We start from the raw sequence: 26,805 nt of genomic DNA, 5'->3' as shown, positions 1-26,805 counted from the left end.
TCAGTTTATCGTGAACTCCTTGAAGTCAGAAGCTTTTTTTTTTTAATCCAAATGCCAAGTACACATTAGGTAGCTCACATCTGCCTATTGTTGACTTTTGAGTGAATGAAGTATTTGGTACACCTCAGATATTTTGACAGGTCACCTGATATCTTTTTAAAATCTGTGTTCTGATTTAGTAAGCCTGAGGTCGAGTCTGAGATTCTGCCTTTCTTTTCTTTCTTCCTTCCTTCCTTTTAAACCCAGGCATGGTGGTATATCCTATGATCCCAGTACTAGAGAGGTTGAGACAAGAGGATCGCAGGTTCAAGGACAACCTCAGCAATCTAGCAAGACTATTTCCAAACCATAAAAAAGGGTTGAAGGTATAGTTCGGAGGTAGAATACCTGTGCATTCAGTCCCCAGTACTATACAATAATAACAATAATAACAATGACAGTAGTAGTAGTAGAACTGTGGCTCTCTACCCATTGAACGACACCTCCAGACCCTCTCCTTTTTTAAAATGTTGAGATAAGGCTTCACTAAATTGCTCAGGCTGGCCTCAAACTTAAGATCGCCTTGCCTCTGCCTCCTGCATGGCTCGGATTGCACCCGCTAGACCCTGCCTTTCTGATAAGCTCAAGGTGACGCCATGCTGCTGGTTCCTATAGCCAGGCCAGAGTCACCCAGATAAACAGCAGAAGTGGAGCAAAGGCAGAGGCCATGAAAAATGTGGAGGTGGATCCATCATGAGGGTAGTGACTTGGAAGAGTCCCAGAGGGAATGCTGCGGCCCCCACATGATGGCAGAAGGCCAGGCCAGAGGAGACACTGGAGCCATGGCTCCAGCAGGAAACCATGCGAGAGGTTAGCGGCTGACAAGACTGGGAAGATAAGAGTTACACGACTTAAGTGTTAGAAAAGAAACCCCAGGAGAAAGGGCAGCGCTGTGTGTCTGACTGTACCGAAGCCATGCCTCCCACCCTGGAGGTGGCGGGCGGGGTGCAGCAGAAGCCAGCCTGGGGCTCAGAGTGAGCAGAATAGCAGGTGCCTGGCTGCAGCAGAGAGAGGCCCGGCAAGAAGTGGTAGGTAAGTACCATGGGGGCTCATTTCCTGGTCCTAGGTTTCTAGGTTCAAGGCAAAAAAAAAAAAAAATTGTTTGCTTTTCTCTTTTATGTCATAGATGACAGCGAAAGTAGCACTGATAATAAATATTCTGTTCCCACATACAGTCTCAGAGGTCTGGTAACTCTGAGGATCAGTATAGCAAACCAAATTTTTTGTTAAGTACTAATGTAAAAAGTTATTTGCATCTCAGCCTGACCTGTGCTCTCCAGCTTAGACCATGGTACACACATAGGCCAGAATCTTTTACTTCCATGATGGTATTTTTGCACATCTGTTATTATCCAGATTGTTTTTCTCACTTAGGAATATGTCGCAAACATCCCTCCAGGTCAATGAAGAGAGCTCTAACTTATTTTTTCCTAGTCATTTTTAAATAGCTGGGTATAAATATAGATGTCCCATAATTTGTTCTGCCATTCTTTTGTTAATGGACAATTGGGTAATTTCCAATTTTTGCTACCACAAACAATATGACAAAAAAAAAGGCCCTATTGTCACCAGAGCCCCAATAACATGACTCCGTGTCTTTAGTCACTCACACAGCAAAAATAGCCTTTGTGTTAGTGACGCCTTTTCGTGCAGCACAGCGTGTGTAGACGGTGCTGTCCCACGGAAGAGCCACGAGTCACATGAGGCTATTTAAACTCAAAGTAGCGGAGACTCTCTAAGGAAGAGTGAAACGTCTGCTCCTTACCTTCGCCTCCAGTTAAAGTACTAAGTGCCACGTGTGAGTAGTGGCTACCACATTGAACAGCGCAAATGAGGCCATTTCTGTCTTACGGAAAATTCTACTGGACAGCCTGAACTACACGCTCAGATGTTACTCTGTGTGTGTGTGTGTGTGTGTGTGTGTGTGTGTGTTATAAACTGAGGTGCATTCTGTCTCAAGCTACATCCCTAGCCCCTTTTTACTTTGTATTTTTATTTTATTTTTATTTATTTATTTATTTTATTTTATTTTATTTTTTTTGCTGGTTCTGGGGTTCCTGGAAGCCCTTCTACCTCCGGGCTATACTCCCAGACCTATTTTTACATTTTCATTTTTTTGGAAACAGGGTCTCCTAAGCCAGCGCACGCGGCTGGCTTTGAACCTGCGCGATCCTCCTGTCTCTGCCTCCCAAGCGCGGGGATTACAAGCGTGCGCCACCACGCCCGGCCCCTCTTTACTTTTTATTTTGAAATAGAATCTCACTAAGCTACTGAGGTCCTTGCTAAGTTGCTGAGGCTGGCCTTGAGATTGTGATCCTCCTGTTTCAGCCTCCCAAGTACTAGGATGACAGGCATGTGCCGCCATGCCCAGTTTGAATGCTACATTTTTACGAGCATATTTTTCATTGAGTTGGTCTCTTAATGAGAGCACATTTTAAAAAGTAAAAGGTCTGTGTCTTTATTGGTTGCCTCTGCAGTTACTTCAATGAGAATCAATACCCAGATGAAGCAAAGAGAGAAGAAATTGCCAATGCTTGCAACGCGGTCATCCAGAAGCCAGGTAAGGAGGCGCTCACGGCCCTGCCGTGCTCCGCGCGGCTCCCAGCAGCCTTGGCGCCCGGGACACGGAGTGGACTCAAGCCAAGGACGGACGCTCCGCACAAACACTGCTTCTGAGCCGGCCCGAAGCACGCGCCTGCCGTCCCGACACTTGGCGGCTGGGCAGGAGGATCGCAGCAGCCTAACAAGACTCTGCGCCAAGAAATCTAAAAGATAAAAAGAGCGAGGGTGTAACTTGGAGGTAGAATGCCCTGGTTCAACCCCCAGTGTCACACACACACACACACACACACACACACACACACACACACACACACACACTCTCAATGCTCATATCCACTGATGTTTCCAGAGAGGGACCCTGAATAAGATTTGAGACCTTGAATTCTTATAATGTACAGATTTCTTTTCTAAAAATTTAGAATAAACATACCAATTCCAAATAATTTTAAGTAATTTTTGTTAATAAAAATACTGAAATAATATTGTACAGTTATAAATTATACACTTCTGCATTCCTTTTGGGGAAAGGAATTCTGTTTGGAGTTGGCATCTATCTTCTCCCCATAGAGGGATGACTTCTGCTTATCTAGGAAACACAAGCACTACCACGTGACGTCCTGCTGTTCTGTGCAAGTCACTTAAGTGCTTTATGTGCGTCTTAGTCCACGTACTTGAGAATTATTTCTCGTTTTACAGTTTTTGTCACCAGAAACCCTTCGCAATTAAGGTGACCCAGTTGAGTGCCATTTGGCAGGTTACTTTGAATGGCTTAAAGATTATATAAAAAAGCATCAGTGTTTTATAAGAGTGAAGCAGTAATTTATCTTCTTTGTCTAGAGGCCAGACTTCTAGTAATAGACTCCACAAACTCCTAAGTGAGAGAAATCTGTATCCTGTTTCACTCGAGCCAAAATTTCTAGCCCTAACGCCATGCAGAAACTTGAGCTTTCTTGGAATTTACCTGTATATCACCAACAGATAATAAATCTGTTTTCTGGCTTCTCCATCCTCAATGGACTAAAAGCTGCAAACCAGGACAGGACAGGAGGGAGGGAGTGCTGGCGGGTCTGTCAGCAAGCATGGGCGCCACGGGAAACCGATTTGGCAGCAGAGAAGAGGAGGGCTCTCCTGTCCTCTGTCTTAAGACAGCAAGAAACTAGTTAATATATGAAGTCTTAAAGATGTAAGTAAGTGTCTGTTGTCTGGATACTTGATAAAGAATAACTCTTTCCTGGAGTGATGCTAACTAAATGAAACTCCACAGTACTGTCTTGGGAACTTTGATCCAGCACCCTAGCACACTGGTTCGCGGAGTTCTTTAATACTGTGTACACCTTTCTGAGTCAAAGCATATTGTGTACTAGTTGCTAGTTGTATATTCATGTAGGTGTGTGTTTATTCATTCAATTCAATAATGAATAAATAATTTTAGTGTGTGCATGGTATTAGGTCACGCTGAAAAAAATTCCCCCTGTATCTGTTATTTTGACAATAAATGGAAGTAAAAGCAAAAGCAACTTTTAAAATAGAAAAGTATTATCTCTTAAAACTAGTTCATTCATGGGGCTGGGGATTTAGCTCAGTGGTAGAGTGCTTATCTAGCATGCATAAAGCCTTGTGTTCAATCCCCAGTACCACAGAACAATAATAACAAAAATACGAATCTTGAGTCCCAGGAATAGATTTTCTGAATTTTATTGTATGCATTCACAGGCAAAAAACTGTCTGATCTGGAACGAGTGACCTCCCTGAAAGTATATAATTGGTTTGCTAATCGACGGAAGGAGATCAAGAGGAGAGCCAATATCGGTAATGTATCAGAGAGACTGCTTTCTCATGAGAAAGACGCAAACATTGTGCTTGAGGGTGACTTAGAGACTGTGGGTCTAGCTGGGTGTGGTGGCGCACCCTTCTAATCCCAGCACTTGGGAGGCTGAGACAGAAGGCTCTGGGCGATTCATGGCCAGCCTTAGCTACTTAGTGAGGCCCTCTGCAACTTAGTGAAACCTTGTTTCAAAAATAAAAATAAGGAAAAAAACAGGGCTGGGGTGCTCAGAGGTAGAATGGCCCTGGGTTCCATCGCCCCCCAAAAAAGAAAGAAATTGTGGCTTTAAGTGATTCAAACTTTTAAGCCTAACAAGAATCACCCTTATGTTTTTCTTCATTGTATTTTTATAATTTGGGATATTTTTAATAACCCAAAGTTGGTAATATTAACAGATTGTACTATAATAATGACATTGTTCTTTATAAAACTCAATGTACTTCATGTTCTAGAATATAGAATTAGACAATCCATAAGCAATTGATTATTCTTGTGCATATTAAATATAATTATAGCTAGGTATGGTGGTACACGACTGCAATTTCAGTACTTGAGAGACTGAGACGGGAGGATTGCAGTTTCGAAGCCAGCCTCACCAATTTAGCAAGGCCCTTTCACAAGTTAGTGAGACCCTGTTTCTGAATAAAAAATAAAATAGGGCTGGGGGTGTAGCTCAGAAGTACAAAGCCCCTAGATTTAATCACTTTCACCACCACACACTCAGATACGTGTAGGATCTTGAGAGAAATACCCTAATCATGTTTGTTATTGCTGACTTATGACTTAGATACGAGGAAACACCTGATTATTTGAATTGAAATGAGAGAGACTTAATAAACGAGGAACACAGCAAAAGGCAGTGATAAAAAGCGTTTGCGAAAGTTGAATTCTGGATGCAATCACGTACAGTGTGAGTGTGTCTGTAAATGCATATGCAGTCTCAGCACATCATATTGTATGCCATAAGTAGGTATAATTTATATTTGTCAATTTTACTTTAATAAAGCTGGGGGATGCTGAAACTCCCCTGGGGAACACTGTCATTACCAAAAAAGAGGAAGAAATAAAACGCTAAGAACAAAGAAAGAAGAATTTAAATTCGTGAGACTGGGGAGGGGATTGGTTTTGAGCTTTTAACAGTGTATTTGTAAGCATGCCACGCGCCCGCCATTCCCCTTTCAAGTGCTTCCTGCACGCCGAGACAGGAGCTCTATGGAGTGAGTTGGCGCCCTCTCTGATGCCCGCGCAGGCCGAGTGGCTGTGCGTAGCAGCAAGACCTCCATAAGGGCAAGTGTGCGCCTTCCTGACCTGCTTGCGGTGGGGTTCATCTTCAGTTTAAGAGGATGGAAATGTGGATAGAGACCAGTTCTTGTCTCAGTATATCCTAGCGTCCCCAACACAAGCATTGTGTTCCGGCTGTTACAATAAGCCAGCAGACGACTTAGGGATCTATTTGCTTTTTTCGAAGAAGCAGCAATCCTGGAGAGTCATGGGATAGATGTACAGAGTCCAGGGGGCCATTCCAACAGCGACGACGTCGACGGGAACGACTACTCGGAGCAGGTGAGCGGGCTCCCAGCCACTGAGCGGCGGGCAGTGTGACGGCCAGGTCCCCGGGCGAGGGCGCGGGCGCGGGCGGAAGGGGAGCGTCAGGCCCTCCACTCTGTTCCCCGTCTGGCCAGATTTTCATGTAATTTGCAAGGAATGTGGTAAGATTCGGTTGTCCTGTTGGACTTGTGAGAAGCCGCTCTTCACCCATGTGGATTTATTGTCACACAACAGGATGCTTGGCAAGTTCGCAATGGGGAGGAGGAGGAGGGACGAAGTTCAGAGGGAGGCAGAGAAGCAGAGAAGGTAGAAGAAGAGAGGAGGATCTGACCCAAACAAGCAAGTTGCACCACTCACCACACACACTCAGTGTTGGAGAAGTACTAGGGCGAGTGGGCAGCCAAGACCTGTGCCTACACGTGTACCGACGCAGGGCACAGGGAAGGCCACCCACTGCGGCCACTGCTGGGGCCTCATGCCCGGAGGAGAGGGTGGTCCACAGTCTCCCGGCACATCGACACGCATCCTCTCCTGGGCGAAGCCTGCATGCCTCCGCATCCCGCCCTCTTCATTCTGCATTGCTCGGGGACGTATTTAATTGTAGCCACTGCATGGAGTAATTCAGTAACTAAGCCCTTGGGAATTTATCCCCCCCACATGTATGTTTTGACAAATTTCATTAAAAATTTTTATAGGATTAAAGATTCACTTCCATTTGGAAAATGCAGAGAACATATGGTCCCTTAGACCCCAGGAAGAAGTCTTCTGTTCTTTCCTGTGGCGGTTATATTTGCTTCTCAGCCAGTTGGTAAACACAGTCCACTGTGTTCTTCCTTCTCCGAGCGGTGTAGAGCCTCTGGTCACCAGGTTGAACCCAGGCACTCAGGAGTGTGTGGCGCTCTCTGAACACTGCAGACCGAACTGTGAAAACCAGGGTAAAGCAGTGGTGCCCAGGCATCCCAAGGGCTCCTTTATTTCCTCTTAGGACTCTAATCCATAGCCCCACTCTCTACTCAGGAGCATGTTCTGTCAGTCTTTCTAGTTGGAGACATTCCTGTTCCTGTTCTTTTTCAGTAGACCAATATAGATGGATCCTATCCATCTTTTTTTTTTTTTCAGATGCCCCGAGGGCAGCACATCCCATGCTTTTTTTCCCCAAGGGAATTACCCTTTTCAGAGCTCTTTGATACAGAGTTACACTGAGCATGTGACAGGTGAGAAACACGCTCCTTATTTGTGAAGTCTTCAGTGCCTGGCACACCCACAGCCGCAGCGCCAGCTCTTCACAGCTTTCTTGTTGGGCGCGCGGAGCTGCAAGGGAGGAGAGCACCGCCTCGCTGCGGCGCCCGCTCCCTCTGCACGGCCGCTCTGCTCCTCTCTCCCAGAGCCATTCTGGGAAGTGATGCTCTTGTCCTGTCCTGAGAATTTTCCTTTTCCCCTCTCTGTGAGATGTTGTCACCTATAGTTTTAAGTTTCATTTAGTTTTCTCAATCTGATAGAGCAGAACCATGGATTCTAATACCCTAGTTCTAAGAGCAGCCGTCTGGAATTGAGCACCTAACCTGTGTGGCCTTCCGTGATTAGTGCTTTACTTCTTGCAGACAGGAAGACCCAATTGTCAGTTTGATCATTACTCAAAGTCTTTCTGCTATATAAATAAAATTCTCACTGAGAAAAAACATTTTTAACTCCTTTTTCTTGTTGATTTGTAAACATGTCAACTAGGAGTCTCTGTGCCCACACCCATTCAGTGTCTACTTAAATACAGCCCACCTCCAGCCTGCCGGGAGGTGCGCCCAGCCTCTGCCTCCGCAAGTGTTCTGCCTCGCCCGCCCCTGCATGCCTCTGTGCGAGCTGGAGCACTGTAGCAGTGTACTGATGACCCGTTTCTGTTTCCCACACCTAGGATGACAGCACGAGCCATAGTGACCACCAGGACCCCATCTCATTAGCTGTGGAAATGGCAGCCGTCAACCATACTATCTTGGCATTGGCCCGGCAAGGAGCCAACGAAATCAAGACAGAGGCCCTGGACGATGACTGATCAGGGAGGGTTAGACATGACAAGTTAACTTAGTTTAGACGTAGCACCTTAGCAGACTTTCCTCGGTCCTTAACATGTGTTCTTACAGTATAACTTGCAGTTTCTTGTATGTCAGGTAGCCGTTAGGGTCTTGTTCTGTGAAGATGGCATGGTGCCCTCCGCCTTTGCGTATACTCTCTCAGTATTAATTCCCAGTAAATAGTAACCAACCAACCGGCCAACCAAACTCCCCTCTCCCAGCCCCCGCGGCTAGAAAATCTCACTGCTCCGTCTTAGCATTCCAAGAAAGTGCTTCCAGGTATTTAGGTAGCCGTTTTCCAGTGCGAGGCTCCGTGTAAGACCTTGGGTACCTTTAGATTTCATATAGCACGAGTCTGTGCCCCTTCCTTCCCCAAGGCTGAATGGATGCACGCTGAGGCAGTGGCCTGGGCCCACAGAGCCATCGGGGAGTATGCAGAGGGAAGGGACACTCGGGTGCCGCCCAGCCTGAGCCTGACTGACGCCAGCTGCAGTAAGCCGTGCCTCGCTGGCCGCACCGCGGCTAGACCATACTTCTTGGGTGCTGTGCTAAGAATGTCGATGGGAAACTCAGTCTCAGGTTTGGGTTGATGCTAACTCGCCCGATAGGAGCATCCTTTCCTCTCACAAGCTGTGTGACTTAGCAGATAAAATACTGCCTTCTGCCTTTGGGACCATGATTCAAAACCAAACTAAAGACAAAAAACAAAGTTATGAAAAAGCAAAAGCCAGCTTGAGAGCAGTGTGAGCTGAGTGTCCATGGCTGCTAAGTCCAGTTCTCTGAACCACTGTACATTCCGTGCCTGCCCGGAGAGTCCTGGAGGGGACCATGGACATTGCTCTGCCTCCTGTCGGTGTCCCCTTTCCCTGCTACCAAAAAGTCTTGCAAGGATGGAGCTCAGGTCAGAAGTGAGTGACAGGACGTGCAGTCTTTGTATCCATGAACCGAAGCCCCTCAGTCTAAGTCGATAGAGGACTTGTGGGGGAGGACTGACGACCGCAGATGCAAACACTGGCCTACATAGGAGCAGAAGAAAAGCAGGGATATTTGCACTTCCATTGGGTGTGGGAGATCCAGCAGGATGTGACTGCTTCGCTGTTCTCTTTCCTCTGTCCTTGGAGAGGTGTGAAAAGCTATATTGCTACAGGCGATTTATTTAATAATTGGAAGCCATATTGATAATGGATGTGGTAATATTTGTAAAGTTTAATCTACTTTAAGCGGCAGTAACTAATGGAATTTTTTTCCTTGATCACATATGTAGCACTTTTGTTACTTTTTAAAGATATTTATATTTGATAAATCTCTTTTCATTTTGAGAACTCAAAATACCAAACAGTGAACTTGTGTTATAAAGTCACCCTGTGATCACCTTGTCATCTGGTAGCAAAATGATGAACTGTTCATGCATCAGAGAAAATGACATCTGCTGGCCTTGTATGAAAACGATCTCCTGGCACCCGCGTAGACGACACAGTCACTGCGGGTGAGAAGCAGCGGCCTCGGCAGCGGCGGGGTGGTCAGGAAGAGGCACGACGGCCGTGCGATTTCTGCCTTGTCCTTCTCCCTCTCCTCTGTATATGTCCAGTGTGTGAAGGGGAGCATGGGCTGGCCATAAGCAGGGCTTCTGTCTTTCTGTCCATGACCTGAAAACAGTTTCTAAAGCAGAAGGAAGGTGCCGTTTCTTCGCCTCTTCGCCCTCCTCCCTCGTCAGTTGATGTGTCAGCTTCACTGTTGGGGTGGGGGGGGACTTACTGACCTTCCAGCTTTTCCCTTTCTCGTTCCTAGGATATCGAGTATCTGCCAGTTGTTCGCTGGTCTCACTCCACTTAGGACACACGCTGGCTTAAATCTGCTTACATAAGTGTGAGGAAGCACTGAGGGGCAGGAGGACACCCCCTTACCTGTGTCTGTGACTTCCAAGAGCACAGCCAGGGCCTGGTCCTGCTCCTGCCCGTGGATTATTATTTTTTTTTTTTTTTGGAGGGGGGGATGAGTGCATTTTCCCTAGCTTCTAAGATTTGAAGTTACACAGAGCCGTCTTGTCCGTCTTACTTTATTACTTGAACCAACAAATTCAAGAGTAGCATTTGTTATTCTCAGGAATGAGCTCCTTGTACACACTTACTCATGTTTTTTTCTTGGTTTAACTTTTTATTTCAATTAGGAGATTGTGTTATCTTTCCTTTTACTTAGAAGAAATTTCCATTTTGGTGGGATTTTGTCTGCTTACTCTGAGTCAAATCAGAAAGAACAGAAGAGAGGGAAAAGATATGTATCCTCTGACAAGCCACCTCCATGATTACTGTGGGGAGATTATTATAATGAAGGCTTCTTTATGATGAGATTCCTTGTACCATTTGTTCTTGCTAGCCCTTTTAAAGGGACAGTCGCAAACTGTTACGACAGCTGCAGTTTCTAAAGAAATTCAGCAATTGCCACAGAAGAACTAAAATGTGTTGTTGTCTTAAGATGTTTAAGGAAGAAAGGCGTCATTGTCAAAGACCCGGGCGGTCCGCAGGCCTGGTGCACAGCCGTCCTGCGAGGCGTGTGGCAATGCTGCAGGCAGTACCGCCAGTGGAGGGTGCTGAACCGCCGCCAGGTGCCTGGGACCGGGGGCAACTGGGCCCGCTCTGCGGACCCACAGTCTGATGCAGGACTTTTGATTTTTCACCAAAAGTAAAAATTTAATTTTTTGAGGTCAAGACTTAGACCTACCATCAGTTTTGTGTTAATCACCGGGTTCAATTGTGCTATATCATGTCCAGACCATCTTAATTCTTGGAATGGGGAATAGAGCCGTCATGGTCTGATTCCTAGTATCTTTGAATGATAAATATTTTCCTTAATCTTTTTCAGGTATTAGATGTGATGTTAAAATAGAAACCCTAAAATGCTCTATCACTAGAGGAAAAAGAACCAAGCTCTTACGATTCACATTCTGCTCTCCTGGTGGCTCTGTCCCTGCTCCCGGGCCCTTCTAAATTTCTTTAGGCCCCAGAGGACTCTCTCAAGGACTGTTCCTTCCTTGCCAAGAAAGACTTTTTAGAGTGCGGGTTGGAAGAGCTTTGCTGGTGGGTATTTACGCAATCTCACGATTTTCCATGTGTAAGCTTCCCGTCCTTGAAACACCTTACATAAGGACCTTTTAAAGGTGAACCGTCTTGAGAGATTTCTCCCATCTGTGGATAACCCTAATGACAAAAGCCAGGCGAGGCCGTGCAGTTAGTACGCTCTTACCTGAGACCTTCTAGTGCCCTCTGGGAGCAGACAGGCACGCTGGTTTATTTCAGCCGCGCTTATAATGTTGGAGTCCCCACAAGGCAGTTTCTTCACATTCTTGATCCTCTAAGTGGCCTTTCCCAGATAAAGGGAACCTGGGACAGGGAGGCAGAGAACAGTGGGTTTTTCAGCCTGACTTAGCAGAGATGACGCCTAAAAAGACTAGCGCGAGGAAGGTCCTGTGTGCTGAAGTCTGAAATCCAGAGCTCTGGCTCTTGGAGGATTCCTGACGAGCAGCATCCAGTCTAGGTCCCCGGGTTGGATGTCATTACCTCAAAGGAGAAGACCCCGGGAGAGCGTACAGACACTGTTTCCACTCTCCTCTGGCCTGTCTGGGGGAACCTTGAGTTTTAGAGCCTCGCCTCCTGGGTCACAGCCTCGCCCAGTCAGTGATCTCCTGCCGTCCCTCCCCGTCCCTGACCAGTTCCTCTTCCACCCCACAGCCTCATCTTGAGTCCACCCGTGGGGGTTTTCATGGTCGCAGCCGGCGAGGGGGGCGGACGTGGTCCATCTCTGAACACGAACGCTCCCTCCTGTGGTGACCGGCTCTGTCGTCTCTGCCCACAAGTGTGGGGTTGTTCCCTTTCTTCACAAGTGACTGACCACCCTGACCTAAACATGTGAGCTTGCAGTCCTCACTTTCCCCTCTGGCAGGAAGGATTTAGGTAGAATAGTCTCCCCTTCAACTCATGGCTCTGCCTTTAAAACTGCTTTTTATCTTTTGTTCAAAGAACAACCAGATTGTTTTTCCCCAGTGAGTCTCAACAGATTCTTAGGCAATACTTTTTCCTGCGTTGAATAGTTCTGACCTCCTGCGTTGTGCATCGGTTTCTGTGTTGATCTCTGTGATGTAAATCTGAAGCCAGAGTGGCAACAGACTCTCATTTGTTGTGATTATTAGTACTGTTTTACTACTGTATTCATCGGGGCTGCTTCAAGACCAGCCAAATCCATTTTAGCTTTACTGAGCCGGACTTACTTGTCAGGATTTCCCGTGTGAAAAGTTGGGCCCGTTGACCAGCTCTGCTGGCGGCATCTTTGGGGGGGCATGGGAGTGGCGCGGCGCAGTGGGCTGTGAGCGGGTATTACATGTTTATAGCTTTCCTTTTCGCGTGTGTGCTCTTTCAATAGCAAGGATGTTTACTCAGGACTTGGGGATCATTTGTCAGCCATATTGATTTTGGCAAACTGAGCTGCAGGCCCTGAAAATCCTCTTACTGTTCCTCCATTTCCAATGTCTGTCTGATGCTACCTAGGAAAAGCTGATGTGTAGGTCGTGCACCCTACTTCAAGGGGAAAGCTTTCCCGGGGAGGCAACTGTGAACAGCTAGCATATTTCCAAGGTTTTCGTGGCACTGTGCTGTCAGAGGAGGGGCATGTTCTTTTTCTGCTATATGGGCTTCTTCAATATACACTCTTGCTTTTAAAGATACCTATCACTTGAGAGGTTTCCTTGTCACTCTCAAGAGCACTAAGGCTTTCGCGGTGCGTCATACCAACACACCAGTCTTCTGCTTACAGAAACTCTTCTCTCACAGACAAGTTGTGTTCAGAAAAGCCGCAGTTAATGCCCTTTACTCACAAACAGAAAGGGAAAAGCTACTGCCTTTGCCCTCCTTAGAGACCCGTGCTGGGCTCGCATCTCTCAGACAGCGTTGCTCCTATCAGTATACCTTCAAAAGCTGGAAGTTGCTGAATTGAGAAGTTTCCTTATCTGCTTCATTATTCTCCCAACAAAAGAATGTTGACAATATGGGAAATTTGGTTTCATGTAAGTTTCTTCTGTAATCAAGAGGAGAAGAGAGAGGAGAGGAGAGAGGGGGAATTGGCTGTTCCCCTTGTCTCCAGACCACATAGGAGATGCCGTGGGCCGCAGAAACACGGTTCTCCAGCCGTGCTTATCATTCCTGACATTTGGGCAGGACTAGGTCCAGCTGGTTTCATTTAGTGAGATCTGGCGAGCATTTTACACTGCCTGACAGCTTCCCGTGCACATTCCGGTCCAGGGCCTCCCCGGCCAGCGCCTGGCGTCATCCTGCAGGGCACAGCAGCAGAGGTGCTGGCCGCCGGCCTCTGCTCACGTCCCCTTTTCCTGCAAGTTTTCCTAAGTCTGGACAGCAGGCCCGCGTGGCGTGGGGAGCAGGCAGCGGCTCCGCGGCTCTGCGCAGGCTGGAGCAGTCCTGGGAGGGCCGCTCCCCTGACTCCATCCTCATTCTCTCTTTTAAATAAGACTGGCTGTGTAAGGCCGTAATTAACTCACAAATTCGCGTTGGTGAGCTGTGGTCAAATGGAGGTTTGGCTGAATCTTTTCAAATTGTAACCATGGTAATTGAGGGGGGTGGCATAGAATGAATATATAAAAATATAATGGCAATTGTTCTGAGTGACTGAGTGTCCTCCCGACATGTAATTAGCTGTTTTAGCAGGATGTAGATTGGCATGGTCATAATTAAGAGGATTTCTGTCCTTTATGTGATTGAAAATAGCAGAGCTCCCATCCCTTGTTCCCTGTTAGCACTAATGCTCCCGAGAACATTCGGAGCAGCGACTCGGCAAACTAAAATAATGACAGGGCATTCATGTTCTCCCAGAGTGAAAGAGGATTTGGACTCGCTTCAGCTCCAGGACGGAAGCCTTTGTGACTGCTTGCCATCTGACTTGTAAGTTCTTTGAAGCCTCTGTCACGTCCAGTTTCAGCCCGCTCCACCTTGGGCAGAAACTTGTCAGCATCTCCCAGACCTCGTCGGCCTCTGCGGGGCCCAGATCGCTCATCTCTTTGCCAGCTGGACTGCGTGGTGCCATCCGTGGCTGGCTGAGCCCTAGGACTTTCGTAGGTACTCGCTATGCCATTGGCCATAGCCATCAGAAAGTGCTCACCAGGCGGAGCTTTATGAAGAGCTGACGATCACCTCCCTCATCGGGTCACAAGGTCCAGAGCAGAATGTGCCAAGAACACCGTAAGCTGAACGTCCCCGGGCATGGGCGGAGCGCTGGCACCGCCGTGCCCAGAGCCCCCAGAGGAGGAGGAAGGGCGCGTGAGTCTGCCCTCACTGTCCTCGCGTCCCTCTTACCTAGCAGTTGCCAGCCTCCCCGTGAAGCACGTCTCGTGCTGTGCTGTGCTGCTCGGCTCGAGCCTCGCGTGGCCGTCTTCCTTCCCGCCCATGTCCTGTCCCTGGACATCCCATCCTGACGAGTCAGCCACGGGCCTTTCTCCAGAATGCAGTGGTCTCCATCACTCGAGGGGCCTCTATTCAATCACATGATCAGGAGCGAGTTTAGAAATGCCGGCAGCCAGCAGAACCCCGAGGGCCCACGCCTGGGTGAGCCCGTGTCCACGAGCCCTGCCCCTTGGACTGGACACTGTGGGTTGGGTGGTAGCCGCGGAAGAAAGCGCAGCCGTCCATATTTTACTGTGTGTGCTTACACAGATCTCCTTCCACATCAGAAGGAATCCCACCCTAGCTGCAGCCCTCGCTACAATCCCGAGGCCGCAGGCTAATAATGTCCACCCAAACACACAGGCTTTAAGACGAAGGGTTTCTTTAATGCCTTTTGATTTTTATTTAGTGTTTTAAAAATACTCCTATGACATGCACAGGAGTCGGGTTAGTTCAGGAGAGTTCCTGTGGAGGCTTTTGTTCAGTGCTGCCCCCTTGTGAATACCACCTTAGCCCCCCTCACGCACGCGCGGGGTGTGTGTACAGTCACTGTGCTCTTTGGGATCTGTCAGCCTTTTTGACAATTGATTATTATAATCCCAAAAGTAGAGCATTCCTGCCCTCATTTTCTAAGCTACTGGAAGGTAGCTCTCTCCCTTAGAATTTGCCTTGATATAGATATTCTGAGAACTGACTAGATGAGCTAACTCTGACTTGTGAGACATGTTCTAAAGCAGCCCACAGAACATTCCGATTATCAGCTTACATTCAAAGAAAACAGAATTAGCATTGCAGCTGACCCTCCTGACTCGACCTGCTCTTAGCCATCTACGTCCAGACATGCTGCTGCAGGCACAGCGCGGCTTAAAAGAACGGAGCTGGGAGTCGCAGGTGTCCCCAGGGGCCACTGTGGGTCAAAAGCCCCATATAACATAGTCCTTTACCACCAACACCTAGGCCCCCCAAAAACAAAATCCCACTCACCAAAATCCACAAAAATATAGGTAGAGCTTACCCATGAAATACATGCTTTGGGGAAGAAAATACCAGAAGTAAATTGTTCTTGTAGGAATGTAAAGGTGCCACCTTCCTCAGTTATGGAAAAGAGATGCACACAGCTCTCCCAAGCACCCAGAGTGGACTCCATGGCGGGGCCCACGCGGCCTGTGTGGCCCCTCAGGCCCAGGCCCTCCCGAGCAACGCCGCCTTTGCCCTTCATGTCGGGAGGGTGGTGTGCAGCTGCCTGCCCTCGTAATCCCATCTTCTTGTGACTGAACTCCTGACCCTGGCCAGCTGGAAAGTGTCTCGGCCCCCAGCCCGGCCTCATCCAGAGCCCTGGGCACTCTGGTTGGCAGGCCTGCTGGGAGCATGGCAAGGCTGTGTCTGTCTGAGGTCCGGGTGCTGAGGGCCCGGCCTCGTCCGCGCCTGGCCTGAGAACACAGGTGCCCTGTGGCTCGGCCTCCTTCATTCACAGCCTGCCAGGGGGCGGGCGTGTGGAGGTGGAGCTCAGCTGGCCCGCTGGCGGCCGCCCTGCCCGGCCCCAGCTCCTCACAGGCCTTGACTGGCCTGGAAGTGGCAGTGGCATGGAGACAGGTCCAGATTCCACCTAGCCTAAGAATCGAGGCACGGGGCGAGCTTCCGGGGCGGGAGCTGGTCCCTGGCCTGCCGGGTCCACGTGCTCCGTGGCTGTCGGTCAGAGAAGGGAGCAAGCTGGCCTGAAACGCCACTAACTCAGATCCTGCCTCTGACCTTGCCCTCTCCCAGCTCTTCCCCCAGAAGTAGGTTCTCCAGGGCTTGTCCTCGGTCCTCTGACCCCTGCTGCGTCGTCGGCACCCTCCAGGCCTGCTAGTGAAAGGCGCCCCAGGAACGAGGCACGGCTCAGGAGGAGCTGCCAGGGTGACCAGGCAGAGTTGAGGGTATCAGCTGCTGTATCAGCTGGCTAACGGGGTTTTTACTCTTCAGCCCTCAGTCCCCCAGGACACACCGGGGTTTGGAGGGGCCAGGGTCTGTGTGCCTTCCATCTTGTGCTGATGCAGATTTGTCTCTGGTGCTGTCTGTGGCTGAGCCCAGGGCGAGGCGCCCTCGGCTTGTCCTCGGCTTGTGGACCAGGTGGCTTCCTCTGAGCACGGGACCTCTCCCCGGTTGCCTTGTCGGAGCTGAGAGGCCCCTTCATGCATGTCAGCATCCCCCGGAGCTGTTAAACTGCAAAGGAAAGCAGCGTGGCCGTCGCGCTAATGCACAGCGGCGGCCATCCCAGCAACGCTGGTGAGTTCTGTGCGTGGGCCAGGCAGCGGGTGCGGGTGGGGCGATTGGTGGAGCTCCGAGGCCGTGGGGGCTGTCTCCACCAAGCGGCCTTGTTAAGTCTGCCCTGGGACCCACCCACTGCATGGGAACCCGTGAACCTCTCATCTTTCATCTCTGAAAACAGGCATCACAAAAACATAACCAGGCTCCCGGGCCGGTGCCGCCTGTGCTTTTTCCTTCTGTGCACCGGTGGGGGAGGCTTCTCCTTACCGCTCTTTGGTTCTGCCAGAACACTGCTCTTAAGGGCCTCTTCATTTTCTAGTAGATTCCTCAGATTGACCCTAGACAGCAGGTTGGTGTGGCCTGGGCTGGCCCGAGCGTCACGCCCATCCTGGCTTCTAACCCCCTCAGCTGCGAGGCAGGGGCTCTGCCAGGATATGCCAAGAATGTGGCAGCCGCCTCCCCTGGAAGAACCCACAGCCTTCTGATTCCCCACGGCGCGCCCTCCCTCCCAGGCCGTGGTCATTGGGGAATGCAGTACCTTTCTAGGATAAATTCTTATTTATGTTTAAGTGCCTAAGCAAGTTACAGACCTCTGGAACCTGCCAGAGTCCGCCTGTGCCCTGAGCCCCTTCCTCCCACCTCGCGCCTCCCGGCCTCCCTGCCCTCCATTCTGCCCCCAGGGCACCAGGACGCTGCTGAGCGGGCGGTAGGGGAGCGCTCGCTGCCCATCAGGCTGGCTTCACTGTTTCCGTTTCTTTTGTTGGTGTGGTTATGGTCTTGGTTCCTGGAGAACTTTAAGGAGTCTGCCGAGCTAGATCTCAGCGGCTCCTGAGTGCAGACGGGGCAGGACTGTGTTAGCACTTGGAGCGTCCAGACCCAGAGGGCAAAGTGAGGAAGGCCCCCACCCAGTTGAGAGGCCTGCGGCTGGTTTGCAGCCTGGGCCGGCCTTGTCTGGGCCACTCGCGGGGTGGCGGGTGGGGTGCAGCACTTCTGCTCACCGCGGCCATCCTAGCAGTGTTAAGCAAGACCCAGCATGCGTCCTTGGAAATGGGTGTGCGACTGTTTGCTTTATTTTAGTAATGTAAGTCTGACCCAGAAGCGGGGCCTGCCTTGTTCCGCGGTGAGTGCAGGGCGGATTGCAGCCGCACTCTCCTCAGAGCACAGCGCCAAGCAGCACACAGGTGATTTGTGGGTGCGTTGAAAGGTTTTGCAAAATGGAACAATCCATCCTCAGGCACTTTATTTTCATTAATAATCCAGCATTTTTGTTCAGACAATGTAATAACCCAAACCCTGGGCATTCACAGGCGACAGGTGCAGGTGGGCTTGCCGGTGGGATTCGGCCTCAGAGAAGGCCGGCGGTGGGCGGAGGCGGCCGAGGGGAGCGCTGCGGGGCTGCTGAGGAGTGCGAGGCTGGCCTGGAGCGGTGACCGCAGCCCTGACAGCACCTCTCTGCCCTCCCGCCCGCGCCTGCCGCCTCGGTGGAGCTAGGTGGGCGCGGGCAGGAGGCCGCAGGAGGGGCCGGCTTGCCCGCCCTTGACTCCAGCTAAGGCTCCAGCGAGACAGCGCTGAGGGAGGGTTTCCGTTTCCCGACAGTGTGCAGCTTTAATGTTTATTGTGGGGTTGGGCGCGGGCTGCCGCAGCGTGTCATAAAGTGGAAAGCGTGTGTGATGGTCGTGACTCGATCAGAGGCCACAGACCAGATGCCTTGGGATCGCCTGCGACCATCAGTAGCCAAATAGTCCCGTGTCTAAGATGGGCTGTGTGGGATCCTGCCAGTGCGCGTGGGCAGCGCGCCCCTCCTGCCTTGGCCGTCGTGTCTTAGTCTTCGTGTCCCCCTCGGCGTCCCTCTGGTCTCTGTCCCCATCTTGCGCACCACGTGTCCCTGAGGGAGAGCCACGCCTGGGTCTGAGTCTGCTGTGCGGTGTCACGCCTACCTCGGGGGCATCGTGGCGAGCGCTGTCCACGTGGGCCCTCCCCACACGCCACACACTGGAATGTACCCCACCCTCACCCAACCCGTGTTCCCGTAATCACCACCAACTCCTAGTGCAAATTGGATGCTGCTTTAAATGTGAAAACAATTGTTCAAAAGCTATAAAACCTGAATGAAAGCTAAAGCTGAGTTTATAAGCCTTGTTGCGTATGAGCCAAAAGTACAAAAAGCTCTATATAATGAACTAACCTGCCACTCGTATAAATATAAATATATATAAATATATTAAAATCAGACTGTTCTACAAAAGTGTGTATTTGTATTTTTGTGTACGTACAATTTTCTGCTAAGCAGAAGGAGGATGTAGTATAGGACGCTGTGAGAAGATATTTGCTTTAATCCTATCTCTGTTACTTACTTTTATTAACATCAGATGCCTGTCTTTGTCTTCTGTGTTGACACTGTTGGAAAAGCTGCAGCATCTCTTCCTCAGGGCCGGAGTCCACGAGAGCGAGTCGGCCTGGACGTGAACAGGGCGGCTCTGCGTGCCCGGGGGCCCCGGGCCTAGGTGGCCGGGCAGGGCGGGCTCACAGCACCTGGCAGTGCAGGGGCTCCCAAGTTGCTCTGGGAAGCAAAGCCCACTTTAGAAGTCAACTTCCCAGAGCCCGCAAGTTCAGCCTCTCCGCGGGGGCCCCCCAGTGAGCCCTGGGGCCAGGATGGACCTGTAGCCTCGGGTCCATCTGCCCAGGAAGCAGCGGCAGCCTGCCTGTGCAGCGCCAGCTCCCCTTCAGACCAGGCCACCAGAGGCCTCCCTCCCCCACGGAGCCCCAGCCCTTGACCTGGAGCATCTCAGAACCCAGGTGCCGGTGCTAAACACGGGTGGCTGCCGGCATGGCCGGGACCAGCCACCGAGGCCAGGCCGCAAGGGGACCCTGGGTGCGCCTGAGCCCTCCTCTAGATGGGGCTGCCCTGGGGAGCGCTGCTGCACCTTTGCCACGGGCTCGCTCCCTCCCGAGTGTGTGAGGCCGTAGCAAGCCCTTGTTTCTGGATGTGAATGTCAGAAACAAGCGCTCTCCTGTATTGGTTGACTAGTTCCAATGAGTCCCGTTTCATTGTCTCCTCTTCTGGATTAGTGCCTTTGGACAGTAGACTGTTCTGTAATTAAAATGTAGTATACTGCTTTTTTGTACAGTTTTGTTTTAATAAAACTTTTTTTTAATTTGTGTTTATTTTAGTATTGTACCTATTAGAGAATAAAATGTATAACTGAAGAAAGGCTGCCGGGCTTTCTTTGGGTCGCACTGCCGGTACGCGGGTTCCGTTTGGGGCAGGGACGCGCCTTGGGAGTGGATGCTGAGCCAAAGCGCTGCTTCCCCAGCTGTGTTCCCGGCGTCTGCCCCGGGCGCCTTCACCCAGACCTTCCCGACGTTGGGCATGAGCCTGCCCGGCCTCCTTCCCACCACCTCTGCCGCTCTGAGCCCCAGGCCCAGCAGTGCCCAAGCAGCCTTTGCCGCCCCGCCAAGGCCACGCCCTGGCCTCACCTGGGCAGCTTTGATTTGGGGTTTTCTTGAAAGGCTTCCAATAGCCCTCCACAACTTAGTGAGGACCTATTTCAAAGCCATAGAACAAAACAGGACTGGGAACGCAACTCGGAGTGGAATTCCCCTGGGTTCAAACCCCAGTACCACAAACAGTAAATGAATAAAGGCGCCCCACAGCGGGCATGGACTCCTGGCCTTCCCACGTAGCCAGGCTCTGGAGCCCACAGACCGCCCTCAGAGAAACCCCGGGAAGTGAAGAGTCAGTTTGGTTGGTTTTTTTCTTCTCAATATATACATAAATAGAAAAGACCAAAAAATGTTAAAGCCGCCCTAAACCCTGTTGAAGTTGGCAAGTGGAGCAGGCAGGGCCAGATGGGACATGGGGGCGGGGCCGACACAGGACCCAACCCACCCACACTTCCTAGGGCTTGGCCCCAGTGCCATCTCTACTTACTCAGAAGCCTCCGAGCCCTCAGCCTCCCGCGGCGTGGCTCCTGTGCTGGGGCCCTGCTCTGCTGGGGGCCCCGCTGTAGAGCCCACCGGAATGGCTGGTTTCCACGGACCATCGGCTCCACTGGGCAAGGCCCAGGGCCCTGCAGAGGCTCCCAGAGGCTCAGGGAGTGAATGAGTGAACTCAGTGCACAGGCTCTGGGACCCGCCCGGGGTCAGAGCAGCCATTGAAACCCACCGCCTCGGTCAGCGCGGTGGCCCGCCTGCAATCCAGTACTTGGGAGGCTGAGACAGGAGGATCGCAGGTTCAAAGCCAGCCTCCGCAACTTAGACTCTCAGCAACACAGACCATTTCAAAACAAAAATAAGAAGGGCTAAGGGTATACTTCAGAGGTAGAATGCCTTGGGGTTCAACCTCCAGTAGCACAAAAAAGAAAAATGAACAAAGAAAAGCCGGATGTGGCAGTGCACACCTGTAACCCCACTGCTTGAGAGGCTGGGACAGGAGGCTCACAGGCTCAGGACCAGTCTTAGCAATATAGGCCCTTCCCAGTTCAGTGAGACCTGCTTCAAAATAAAAAATAAAACAGGGCTGGGGGAGCTGGGTGTGGTGGCGCACGCTTGTAATCCCAGCATTGGGGAGGCTGAGACCGGAGGATCGCGATTCATGGCCAGCCTCAGCTACTTAGTGAGGCCCTCCGCAACTTAGTGAGACCCTGTTTCAAAATAAAGAAAAAATAGGGTTGGGGTATGGCTCGGAGGTCGAATGCCCTGGGTTCCATCCTCAGTGCTGACAGATGATGGATAGACATAAATAGGTGATGACAGATGGTAGACGGATGGATGGATGTAGACAAGAGCTATCTCACTGAGTTGCAAGAAACCAAAGGCTTGAAAAGTAAGATTTTGCCCTGGAGTCAGGTCAGTCCTGCTGAGATTCCTCTTTGTTCCGAGCAGGGCTGCCTCACAGCTGCCCCTCCTTGGCAGTGCCCGTCTCAGAACTCGCTCCTCTGCACTTGGGAGTACAAACGAGTCCTGCTCAGCTGCTCCCTGGCCGGGCCACTCCTGCAGGCCTCCGTGAGAGTCCATGTCACGGGCGACGAGGGCTGAGCTGCCAGCGCAGGACAGAGCGCCACACGGCCTTGAGCCGGCCTTCTGGTGGGGAGTGTGGCCGCCATGTGGCCACCGCCGCCCTTGCTGCGGCTGGGCCGTGGTCCCGTAGGGTGAGTGGGACTCCACGGGCGTAGCACGGGGCCCTGGTCACGTCCCCAGGTCAAAGGCCAGACGAATGTGGTCTAGCCGGTGCTATCACGTCACGCAGCAGACGTCCACAGGAGGTGGCCCCCACGGGTCCCAGCAGAACTAAGGTTCCAGGGCCCCAGACCCTGCCTTCCACAGCCATAAACCACCCTTCCCCAAACACCTTGTTCCAGAACTTTCCAGGCTCTGCCTACCCCACGGCAGTAGAAAAGTCCTCTGTTCGCTCCAGAGTGAAGCCGATGGCAGTCAAGGAAGAAGATGGAGCCCGAGAGCCTGACAGTCCCTCCTGGGACACCTGTCCCTGGACAGCCCCAGAGCTCCCGTGTCCTGGGCTGAGAGGCAGGAGACAGGCCAGGACACTGGGCCCCCTGGCTTCTCTGATCCAGTCCTGAACGGCTCGGCTCCGAGGGGCACATGGGCTGGGGAGTGCGTCCCGGGGCCTGCCGCGTCCCCTGGCCTCCCCCAGACTCCACTGTGAAAGGCCCCCCACCCTCAGTGAGAGCGAGGCAGGGCGGGGAGTCCCGCGGGCCCACACCCTGTGCCGGGAGAGCAAGAAGACTGGCCTCAAGTGGCAGAAGATCATCTGGTTTTATTCCAAAGCTGTTGGTCATTGGTGGAAAGGCGTATATGGTACAAAATTACAGTGGTTTAGTTCATCGTACAATACAAATCACTAAAATCTTTACAGTTCATTACAGAGTCTTTGGATTTTAATTCCCATTTATTTACTGTGTACCAAATCACTATAATCCCCGAATCAAAGTCACTTCCTTACGTGTGAACTCATCATATTTACACAATCCATGCACAGAGAAGCTGTTTACATGTTCCCAACACCGTTAGTGTCTGCAGCCCACCAGGAAGGCACCATGGACTTTGTGAGGGGAAGATGCTTTGGGCACAGGGTCTGGGGGGCACCACCGAGGGCTCCGCTATACCACCTGGGTGCCCAAGCAGCCTGGAGCTCACACCGCCAGAAACATCAAAGCACACGCCCCGGGCAGCGCTACAAGCCAGCAGCTCCCGCCTCTCCACTGTCCAGCACCTCAGTGACCTTGTCCACTGCACACCCTTCTTTCCAGCCACAAGTTAGTGTGAGTCTACATCAGAGAGCAGGTAAAGCCCGCTACGTGAGAGTCAGCCAGACGCGTACTGCTGGCCGTCTAGCCGGGCGGCAGGGCTGGCGTCCACCTGGTACCCAGGAGGGCCATCGGGTGGGGACAGAGGTGTCGTGACCATCCTGCGGTGAGGGACAGCAGAACCGGAAGGGGACATGCCAGCCAGATCCAAGGAGAGCGGACAGGCAGGCGGGCTGCCAGGACCCCGGGGCTCTGTCCTTGCTAACCTCCTGCCCACTGGGCTGTCCTCCCAGAGCTGCCCACCTCTGCTCTCGCAGGTCAGGGGCAGTGGACAGACGCCCACCATCGACCACAGGGACAGCTTGTCAAGAACACCAGCAGGGCCAACTTCTAACATGTTACCACCAGCCAAGCCCCTAAACATGCCTGGTTCCAAGAAACCCCAGGCAAGCTGAGAGCCAGCGTGCCTGGGAGCAGCAGAGATCGTTCTGTAAGGAGTGAATACACTTCCCCACCATGGCGCCAGCACCTGGCCTGGCTGGAGCTACACACAAAGCTATCTGGCCAGCTGGCTTTGGTCAGCTGCCTGAGAGGCTGGGGCACTCTGCGGGAGGCCTGGGGTTCCCCACAAGACCCCAAGGAGATAGTGCAGGCAGGCCGCAGAGGAAGAAGCTCTAGGGAGCAGGCAGGCCCTTGGGGACCAGAGGGGAGGGTGGGTGGCGCCCGAATCCTCTCAGAGGACAGGCCTGAGCCAAAGAACTCATGGCTCCTGCTACCTGGTGAGCTCTAGCTGGCAGGCTGCTCAAGCCACGCTCCCTGTACACCCTACGCCATCTTAAATCATCAGCGACAGCCAGCCCAGCATGCCTCACCTACTGAGACCCTGGCGGGCTGACTCCGCGTCCCTGGGCGCCTGTCCCTCCCCAAGGCCTCACACCTCCGTCTGCCCTCCGCCAGGGAGGGCCCCAGAGGCTCAGCCTCCCCTGCACTGGGCCATATTGGGTCGCTGACGCAAGGCAATCGCACGCTGAACCAGACCAAAGAACTGCTGTGTTGGGCAGGAGGTAACAGAGGAGACAGGCAGCGGTGCCAGCGCCTGTCACACCCAGTGTGTCCCCAAAATGCCAGCTGAAGGCAGGAAGGAGCAGGGGTCAGACCGCCTCTGGGTGGAGGCTCCCCAGAGGTGCCCGTCCCAGGAAGCTCCCTGACAGGCCTGCCCAGCCCAGACCCCTCACGGGGGCTGCTGCGAGTGGGTGACAGGAAGCCGCCCCCCACGCGGCCACGGGTGGGGCACTGAGCCGCGGGCCGAGGGCTGGGTGAGCAGCTGGTGTGAGCACACCCTGGGCTCAGAGGAGTGGTGGTGTGAGGAGTCCCCGTCACGACAGAGAGGCTGGCACTGCTTCTCACGAGGGTTTCTACCCCAGGAACCAGGGAGTCTTCCACAGAAACTTCTAGACATTGAGTTTAAATGTAAGAACTAAAACAGACTGTGAGAGTGCCAGGCTGATTCCGCCCTGGGGCCACGGTCCCCAGCTGGGTCAGTGGGTGGCCTGGGACAGGAGAGTTGGGTGTCCTGGGCCACACCCTCCCTGCCCACCCCAACCTTCCAAGGGCCTGCCCCCTCCCTCTGGGTCATACCCAAGGCTCTTGGACAGCAGCGTCCTGCCCAGGGGGCGGCAGGGCTGGGCCTGGGTGTGTGCCAGGGAGAAGGACGGAGAGTCAGGGTTCTCCCTTGGACAGCGAGGCATGGTCAGGACTGAGAAACTGCCAGGGCCTTCCCAGAAACCACAACAGTGGGGCGGTCACACCCTTGCCCTGCCTGCTGAGCCTCGCCTCCTCCTGGGGTAGCCTCTCAGGAGGGCCACCCGTCTGCCACACGGGAGAACAAGGAGGGTGCTGCGCCCTCGGTGCCTCTAAGAACCTCTACCCGGCACCGCACCCCGGCGGACGGAGATTGAGGCTTGCAAGTCACTTTAGATTCTGAAAAAATAAATATAAATAAATATATCCTAAGCACCCTGTTAAGGGAACAAATGGCAAACAGAAAAGACTTGCCAGGTGCAAAGACACGAGAACACCTGCAAACCCCAGGAGACGGCGGGCGGCGGGAGGGAGCCGGGCCGGGCCGCCGGCCACAGGCACTCAGGGAGCTAGGTGGTCACCTGTGTGGGAGCTGAGGCTGTCCCCAGGAAGAGGGAGGAGGCCCTGCTGGCCAAGGAAAGGCACTTGTTAGAGTTATTGTTTAAAACATTCATGGGCCACTGGAGTAGAATGTAGAAACCCGCAGCTGGCCCTGCAGGCACAGGTGGACAGAGATGGCTTGGACAGAGCTGTGCCCCAGGGCCTCAGCCCACCATTCCACGGCCCTGCTGGGCTTCCCAAACTTTCCACCCTGACCTGAGGAGGTGCAGCTGAGGGGCCTCCTTGGTCAGTGAGCAGAGGAAATGAGGTCACCAGCCCTGTGATGCGCAGACAGCCTTCATCAAGCTGCTCCGAGGAGCGTCCGTGGGCCGCCCCTGGGAGGGCTCGAGGCTCCCGTCACTGTCCGCCCGGGGGGCCGTGGCTCAGCTGGCCCAGGACTTGCGGTTCTCTGGGTTCTTGTGGCCCCTGTCGGCCTTGGCCAGAGCCGCCGTCAGCGAGGCCAGGTTGGTGGCGGAGCCCGAGAGGGTGGCGCTCCTGCGGGCCTCAGGGGCGCCCTGCGGCCGGAGCCCTGCGCTGCGCCTCCGCCCGGCGCCCGGGGCCCTGCGCACCCGGCCGGGCCTCACCAGCAGGCCATAGCCGGGGTTGCACTTGAAGTATTGCTTCCCGCCGATGGAGCCGTCGTTCTTTCCTGGGGGGAAGAGAAGGCATCATGGAGGGCGCCACACAGGCCTCCTGGCAGGTGGCCCCCCAGGGAGGCAAAGGCACCTCAGTCCTGCGGCCTCTGCTCTTGCTAACACTTCCTGGACATCTTCCTGACTCTGCCTAGCTGCCTGCTGCTCCCCGCCACCCAACCGACCCCGCAGCCCGGCGTGGGCACCCTCCCGCACCCCGCAGCCCGGCGTGGGCGCCCTCCCGCACCCCGCAGCCCGGCGTGGGCGCCCTCCCGCACCCCGCAGCCCGGCGTGGGCGCCCTCCCGCACCCCTCCTGTTTGGTCCTTCTATGTCCACTCCCTCATCCACCTCAGGTCCTTAAGACACCATCTTTCTGAACTCTCCAGGGCTTTCCAACTGCACTTTACAAAGTCCTCTGCGACCCAGGCCCTGGCCCCTCAGGTCTCCCGCCGGCTTGCGCCTCAAACACAGGCTGCTCAGCCCTGCCCGCCCGCCCGGCCCCAGCCCCTCCTCTCCTAAGCGTTTGCTGCCAGGCCGGGGCAGATGTTCCCCGCGCAGGCCCTCCGTCCCCTATCACACTCTATTTTCTTCATACTATTGTTACGACCAAAATGTTTGCCTGTTTACTAGAATTTTCTCCCCTCTAAAGCAAAAGCAAAACAAAAATAATAAATAAAACAAATACAAAGCACGGACTTGGTTTTGCTCGTCCGGTGTCTTGGGAATCTAGGACTGGTGAGACACAGCACGTGCTTAGGTGTCGCTGGTTGAATGACTTACTTTGCTAACCCTCTGCGTTCAGCCACAGACAAACTCCTTGCGGACTTCCCCTTAGCAGCTCAGGAGAAAAAGATTTTTAAAACTCTTCTAGCCTGTGCCACATTACTCTTCTAGAACCACTTCCAACTCCAGCGATTCCTTGCCAAATTATGTTTAAAGACAGAAAGTGACCTCACAGTGAAGTGCACAGGCCCCAGACAAAGGCGTCACCGTTGGCCAGG

General features: G+C 52.6%; 2 protein-coding genes across 7 annotated transcripts in view; one reads left to right on the top strand and one right to left on the bottom strand.

Annotated features, from left to right (window-relative positions):
- The window catches only part of HMBOX1 (homeobox containing 1), a gene marked incomplete at both ends in the record, with an annotated part of 91,421 nt that extends 83,403 nt beyond the window's left edge, over positions 1–8,018 (top strand). Inside the window, 5 exons of one of the 6 annotated variants that reach the window (XM_080710436.1) lie at positions 2,517–2,599; positions 4,315–4,410; positions 5,901–5,989; positions 6,209–6,280; positions 7,881–8,018. In XM_080710436.1, coding sequence (XP_080566562.1) covers positions 2,517–2,599; positions 4,315–4,410; positions 5,901–5,989; positions 6,209–6,280; positions 7,881–8,018 — 478 coding nt within the window. Of the gene's footprint in view, positions 1–2,516; positions 2,600–4,314; positions 4,411–5,894; positions 5,990–6,208; positions 6,281–7,880 lie in introns of all 6 variants that reach the window. The other 5 variants (XM_080710435.1, XM_080710434.1, XM_080710439.1 and 2 more) reach the window with 5 other exon arrangements.
- A 17,536-nt stretch (positions 8,019–25,554) lies between these two features.
- The window catches only part of KIF13B (kinesin family member 13B), a gene marked incomplete at both ends in the record, with an annotated part of 153,036 nt that continues 151,785 nt past the window's right edge, over positions 25,555–26,805 (bottom strand). The window contains one exon of the mRNA XM_080709861.1: positions 25,555–25,820. Within this exon, the coding sequence (XP_080565987.1) occupies positions 25,555–25,820 (266 nt within the window). The remainder of the gene's footprint in view (positions 25,821–26,805) is intronic.

This window comes from Muscardinus avellanarius (genome assembly GCF_963383645.1).
Source record: "Muscardinus avellanarius genome assembly, chromosome: 14".
NCBI lineage: Eukaryota > Metazoa > Chordata > Mammalia > Rodentia > Gliridae > Muscardinus > Muscardinus avellanarius.
Note: the sequence above shows the minus strand (reverse complement) of the source record. Positions and strands in the feature narration are given on the sequence as shown.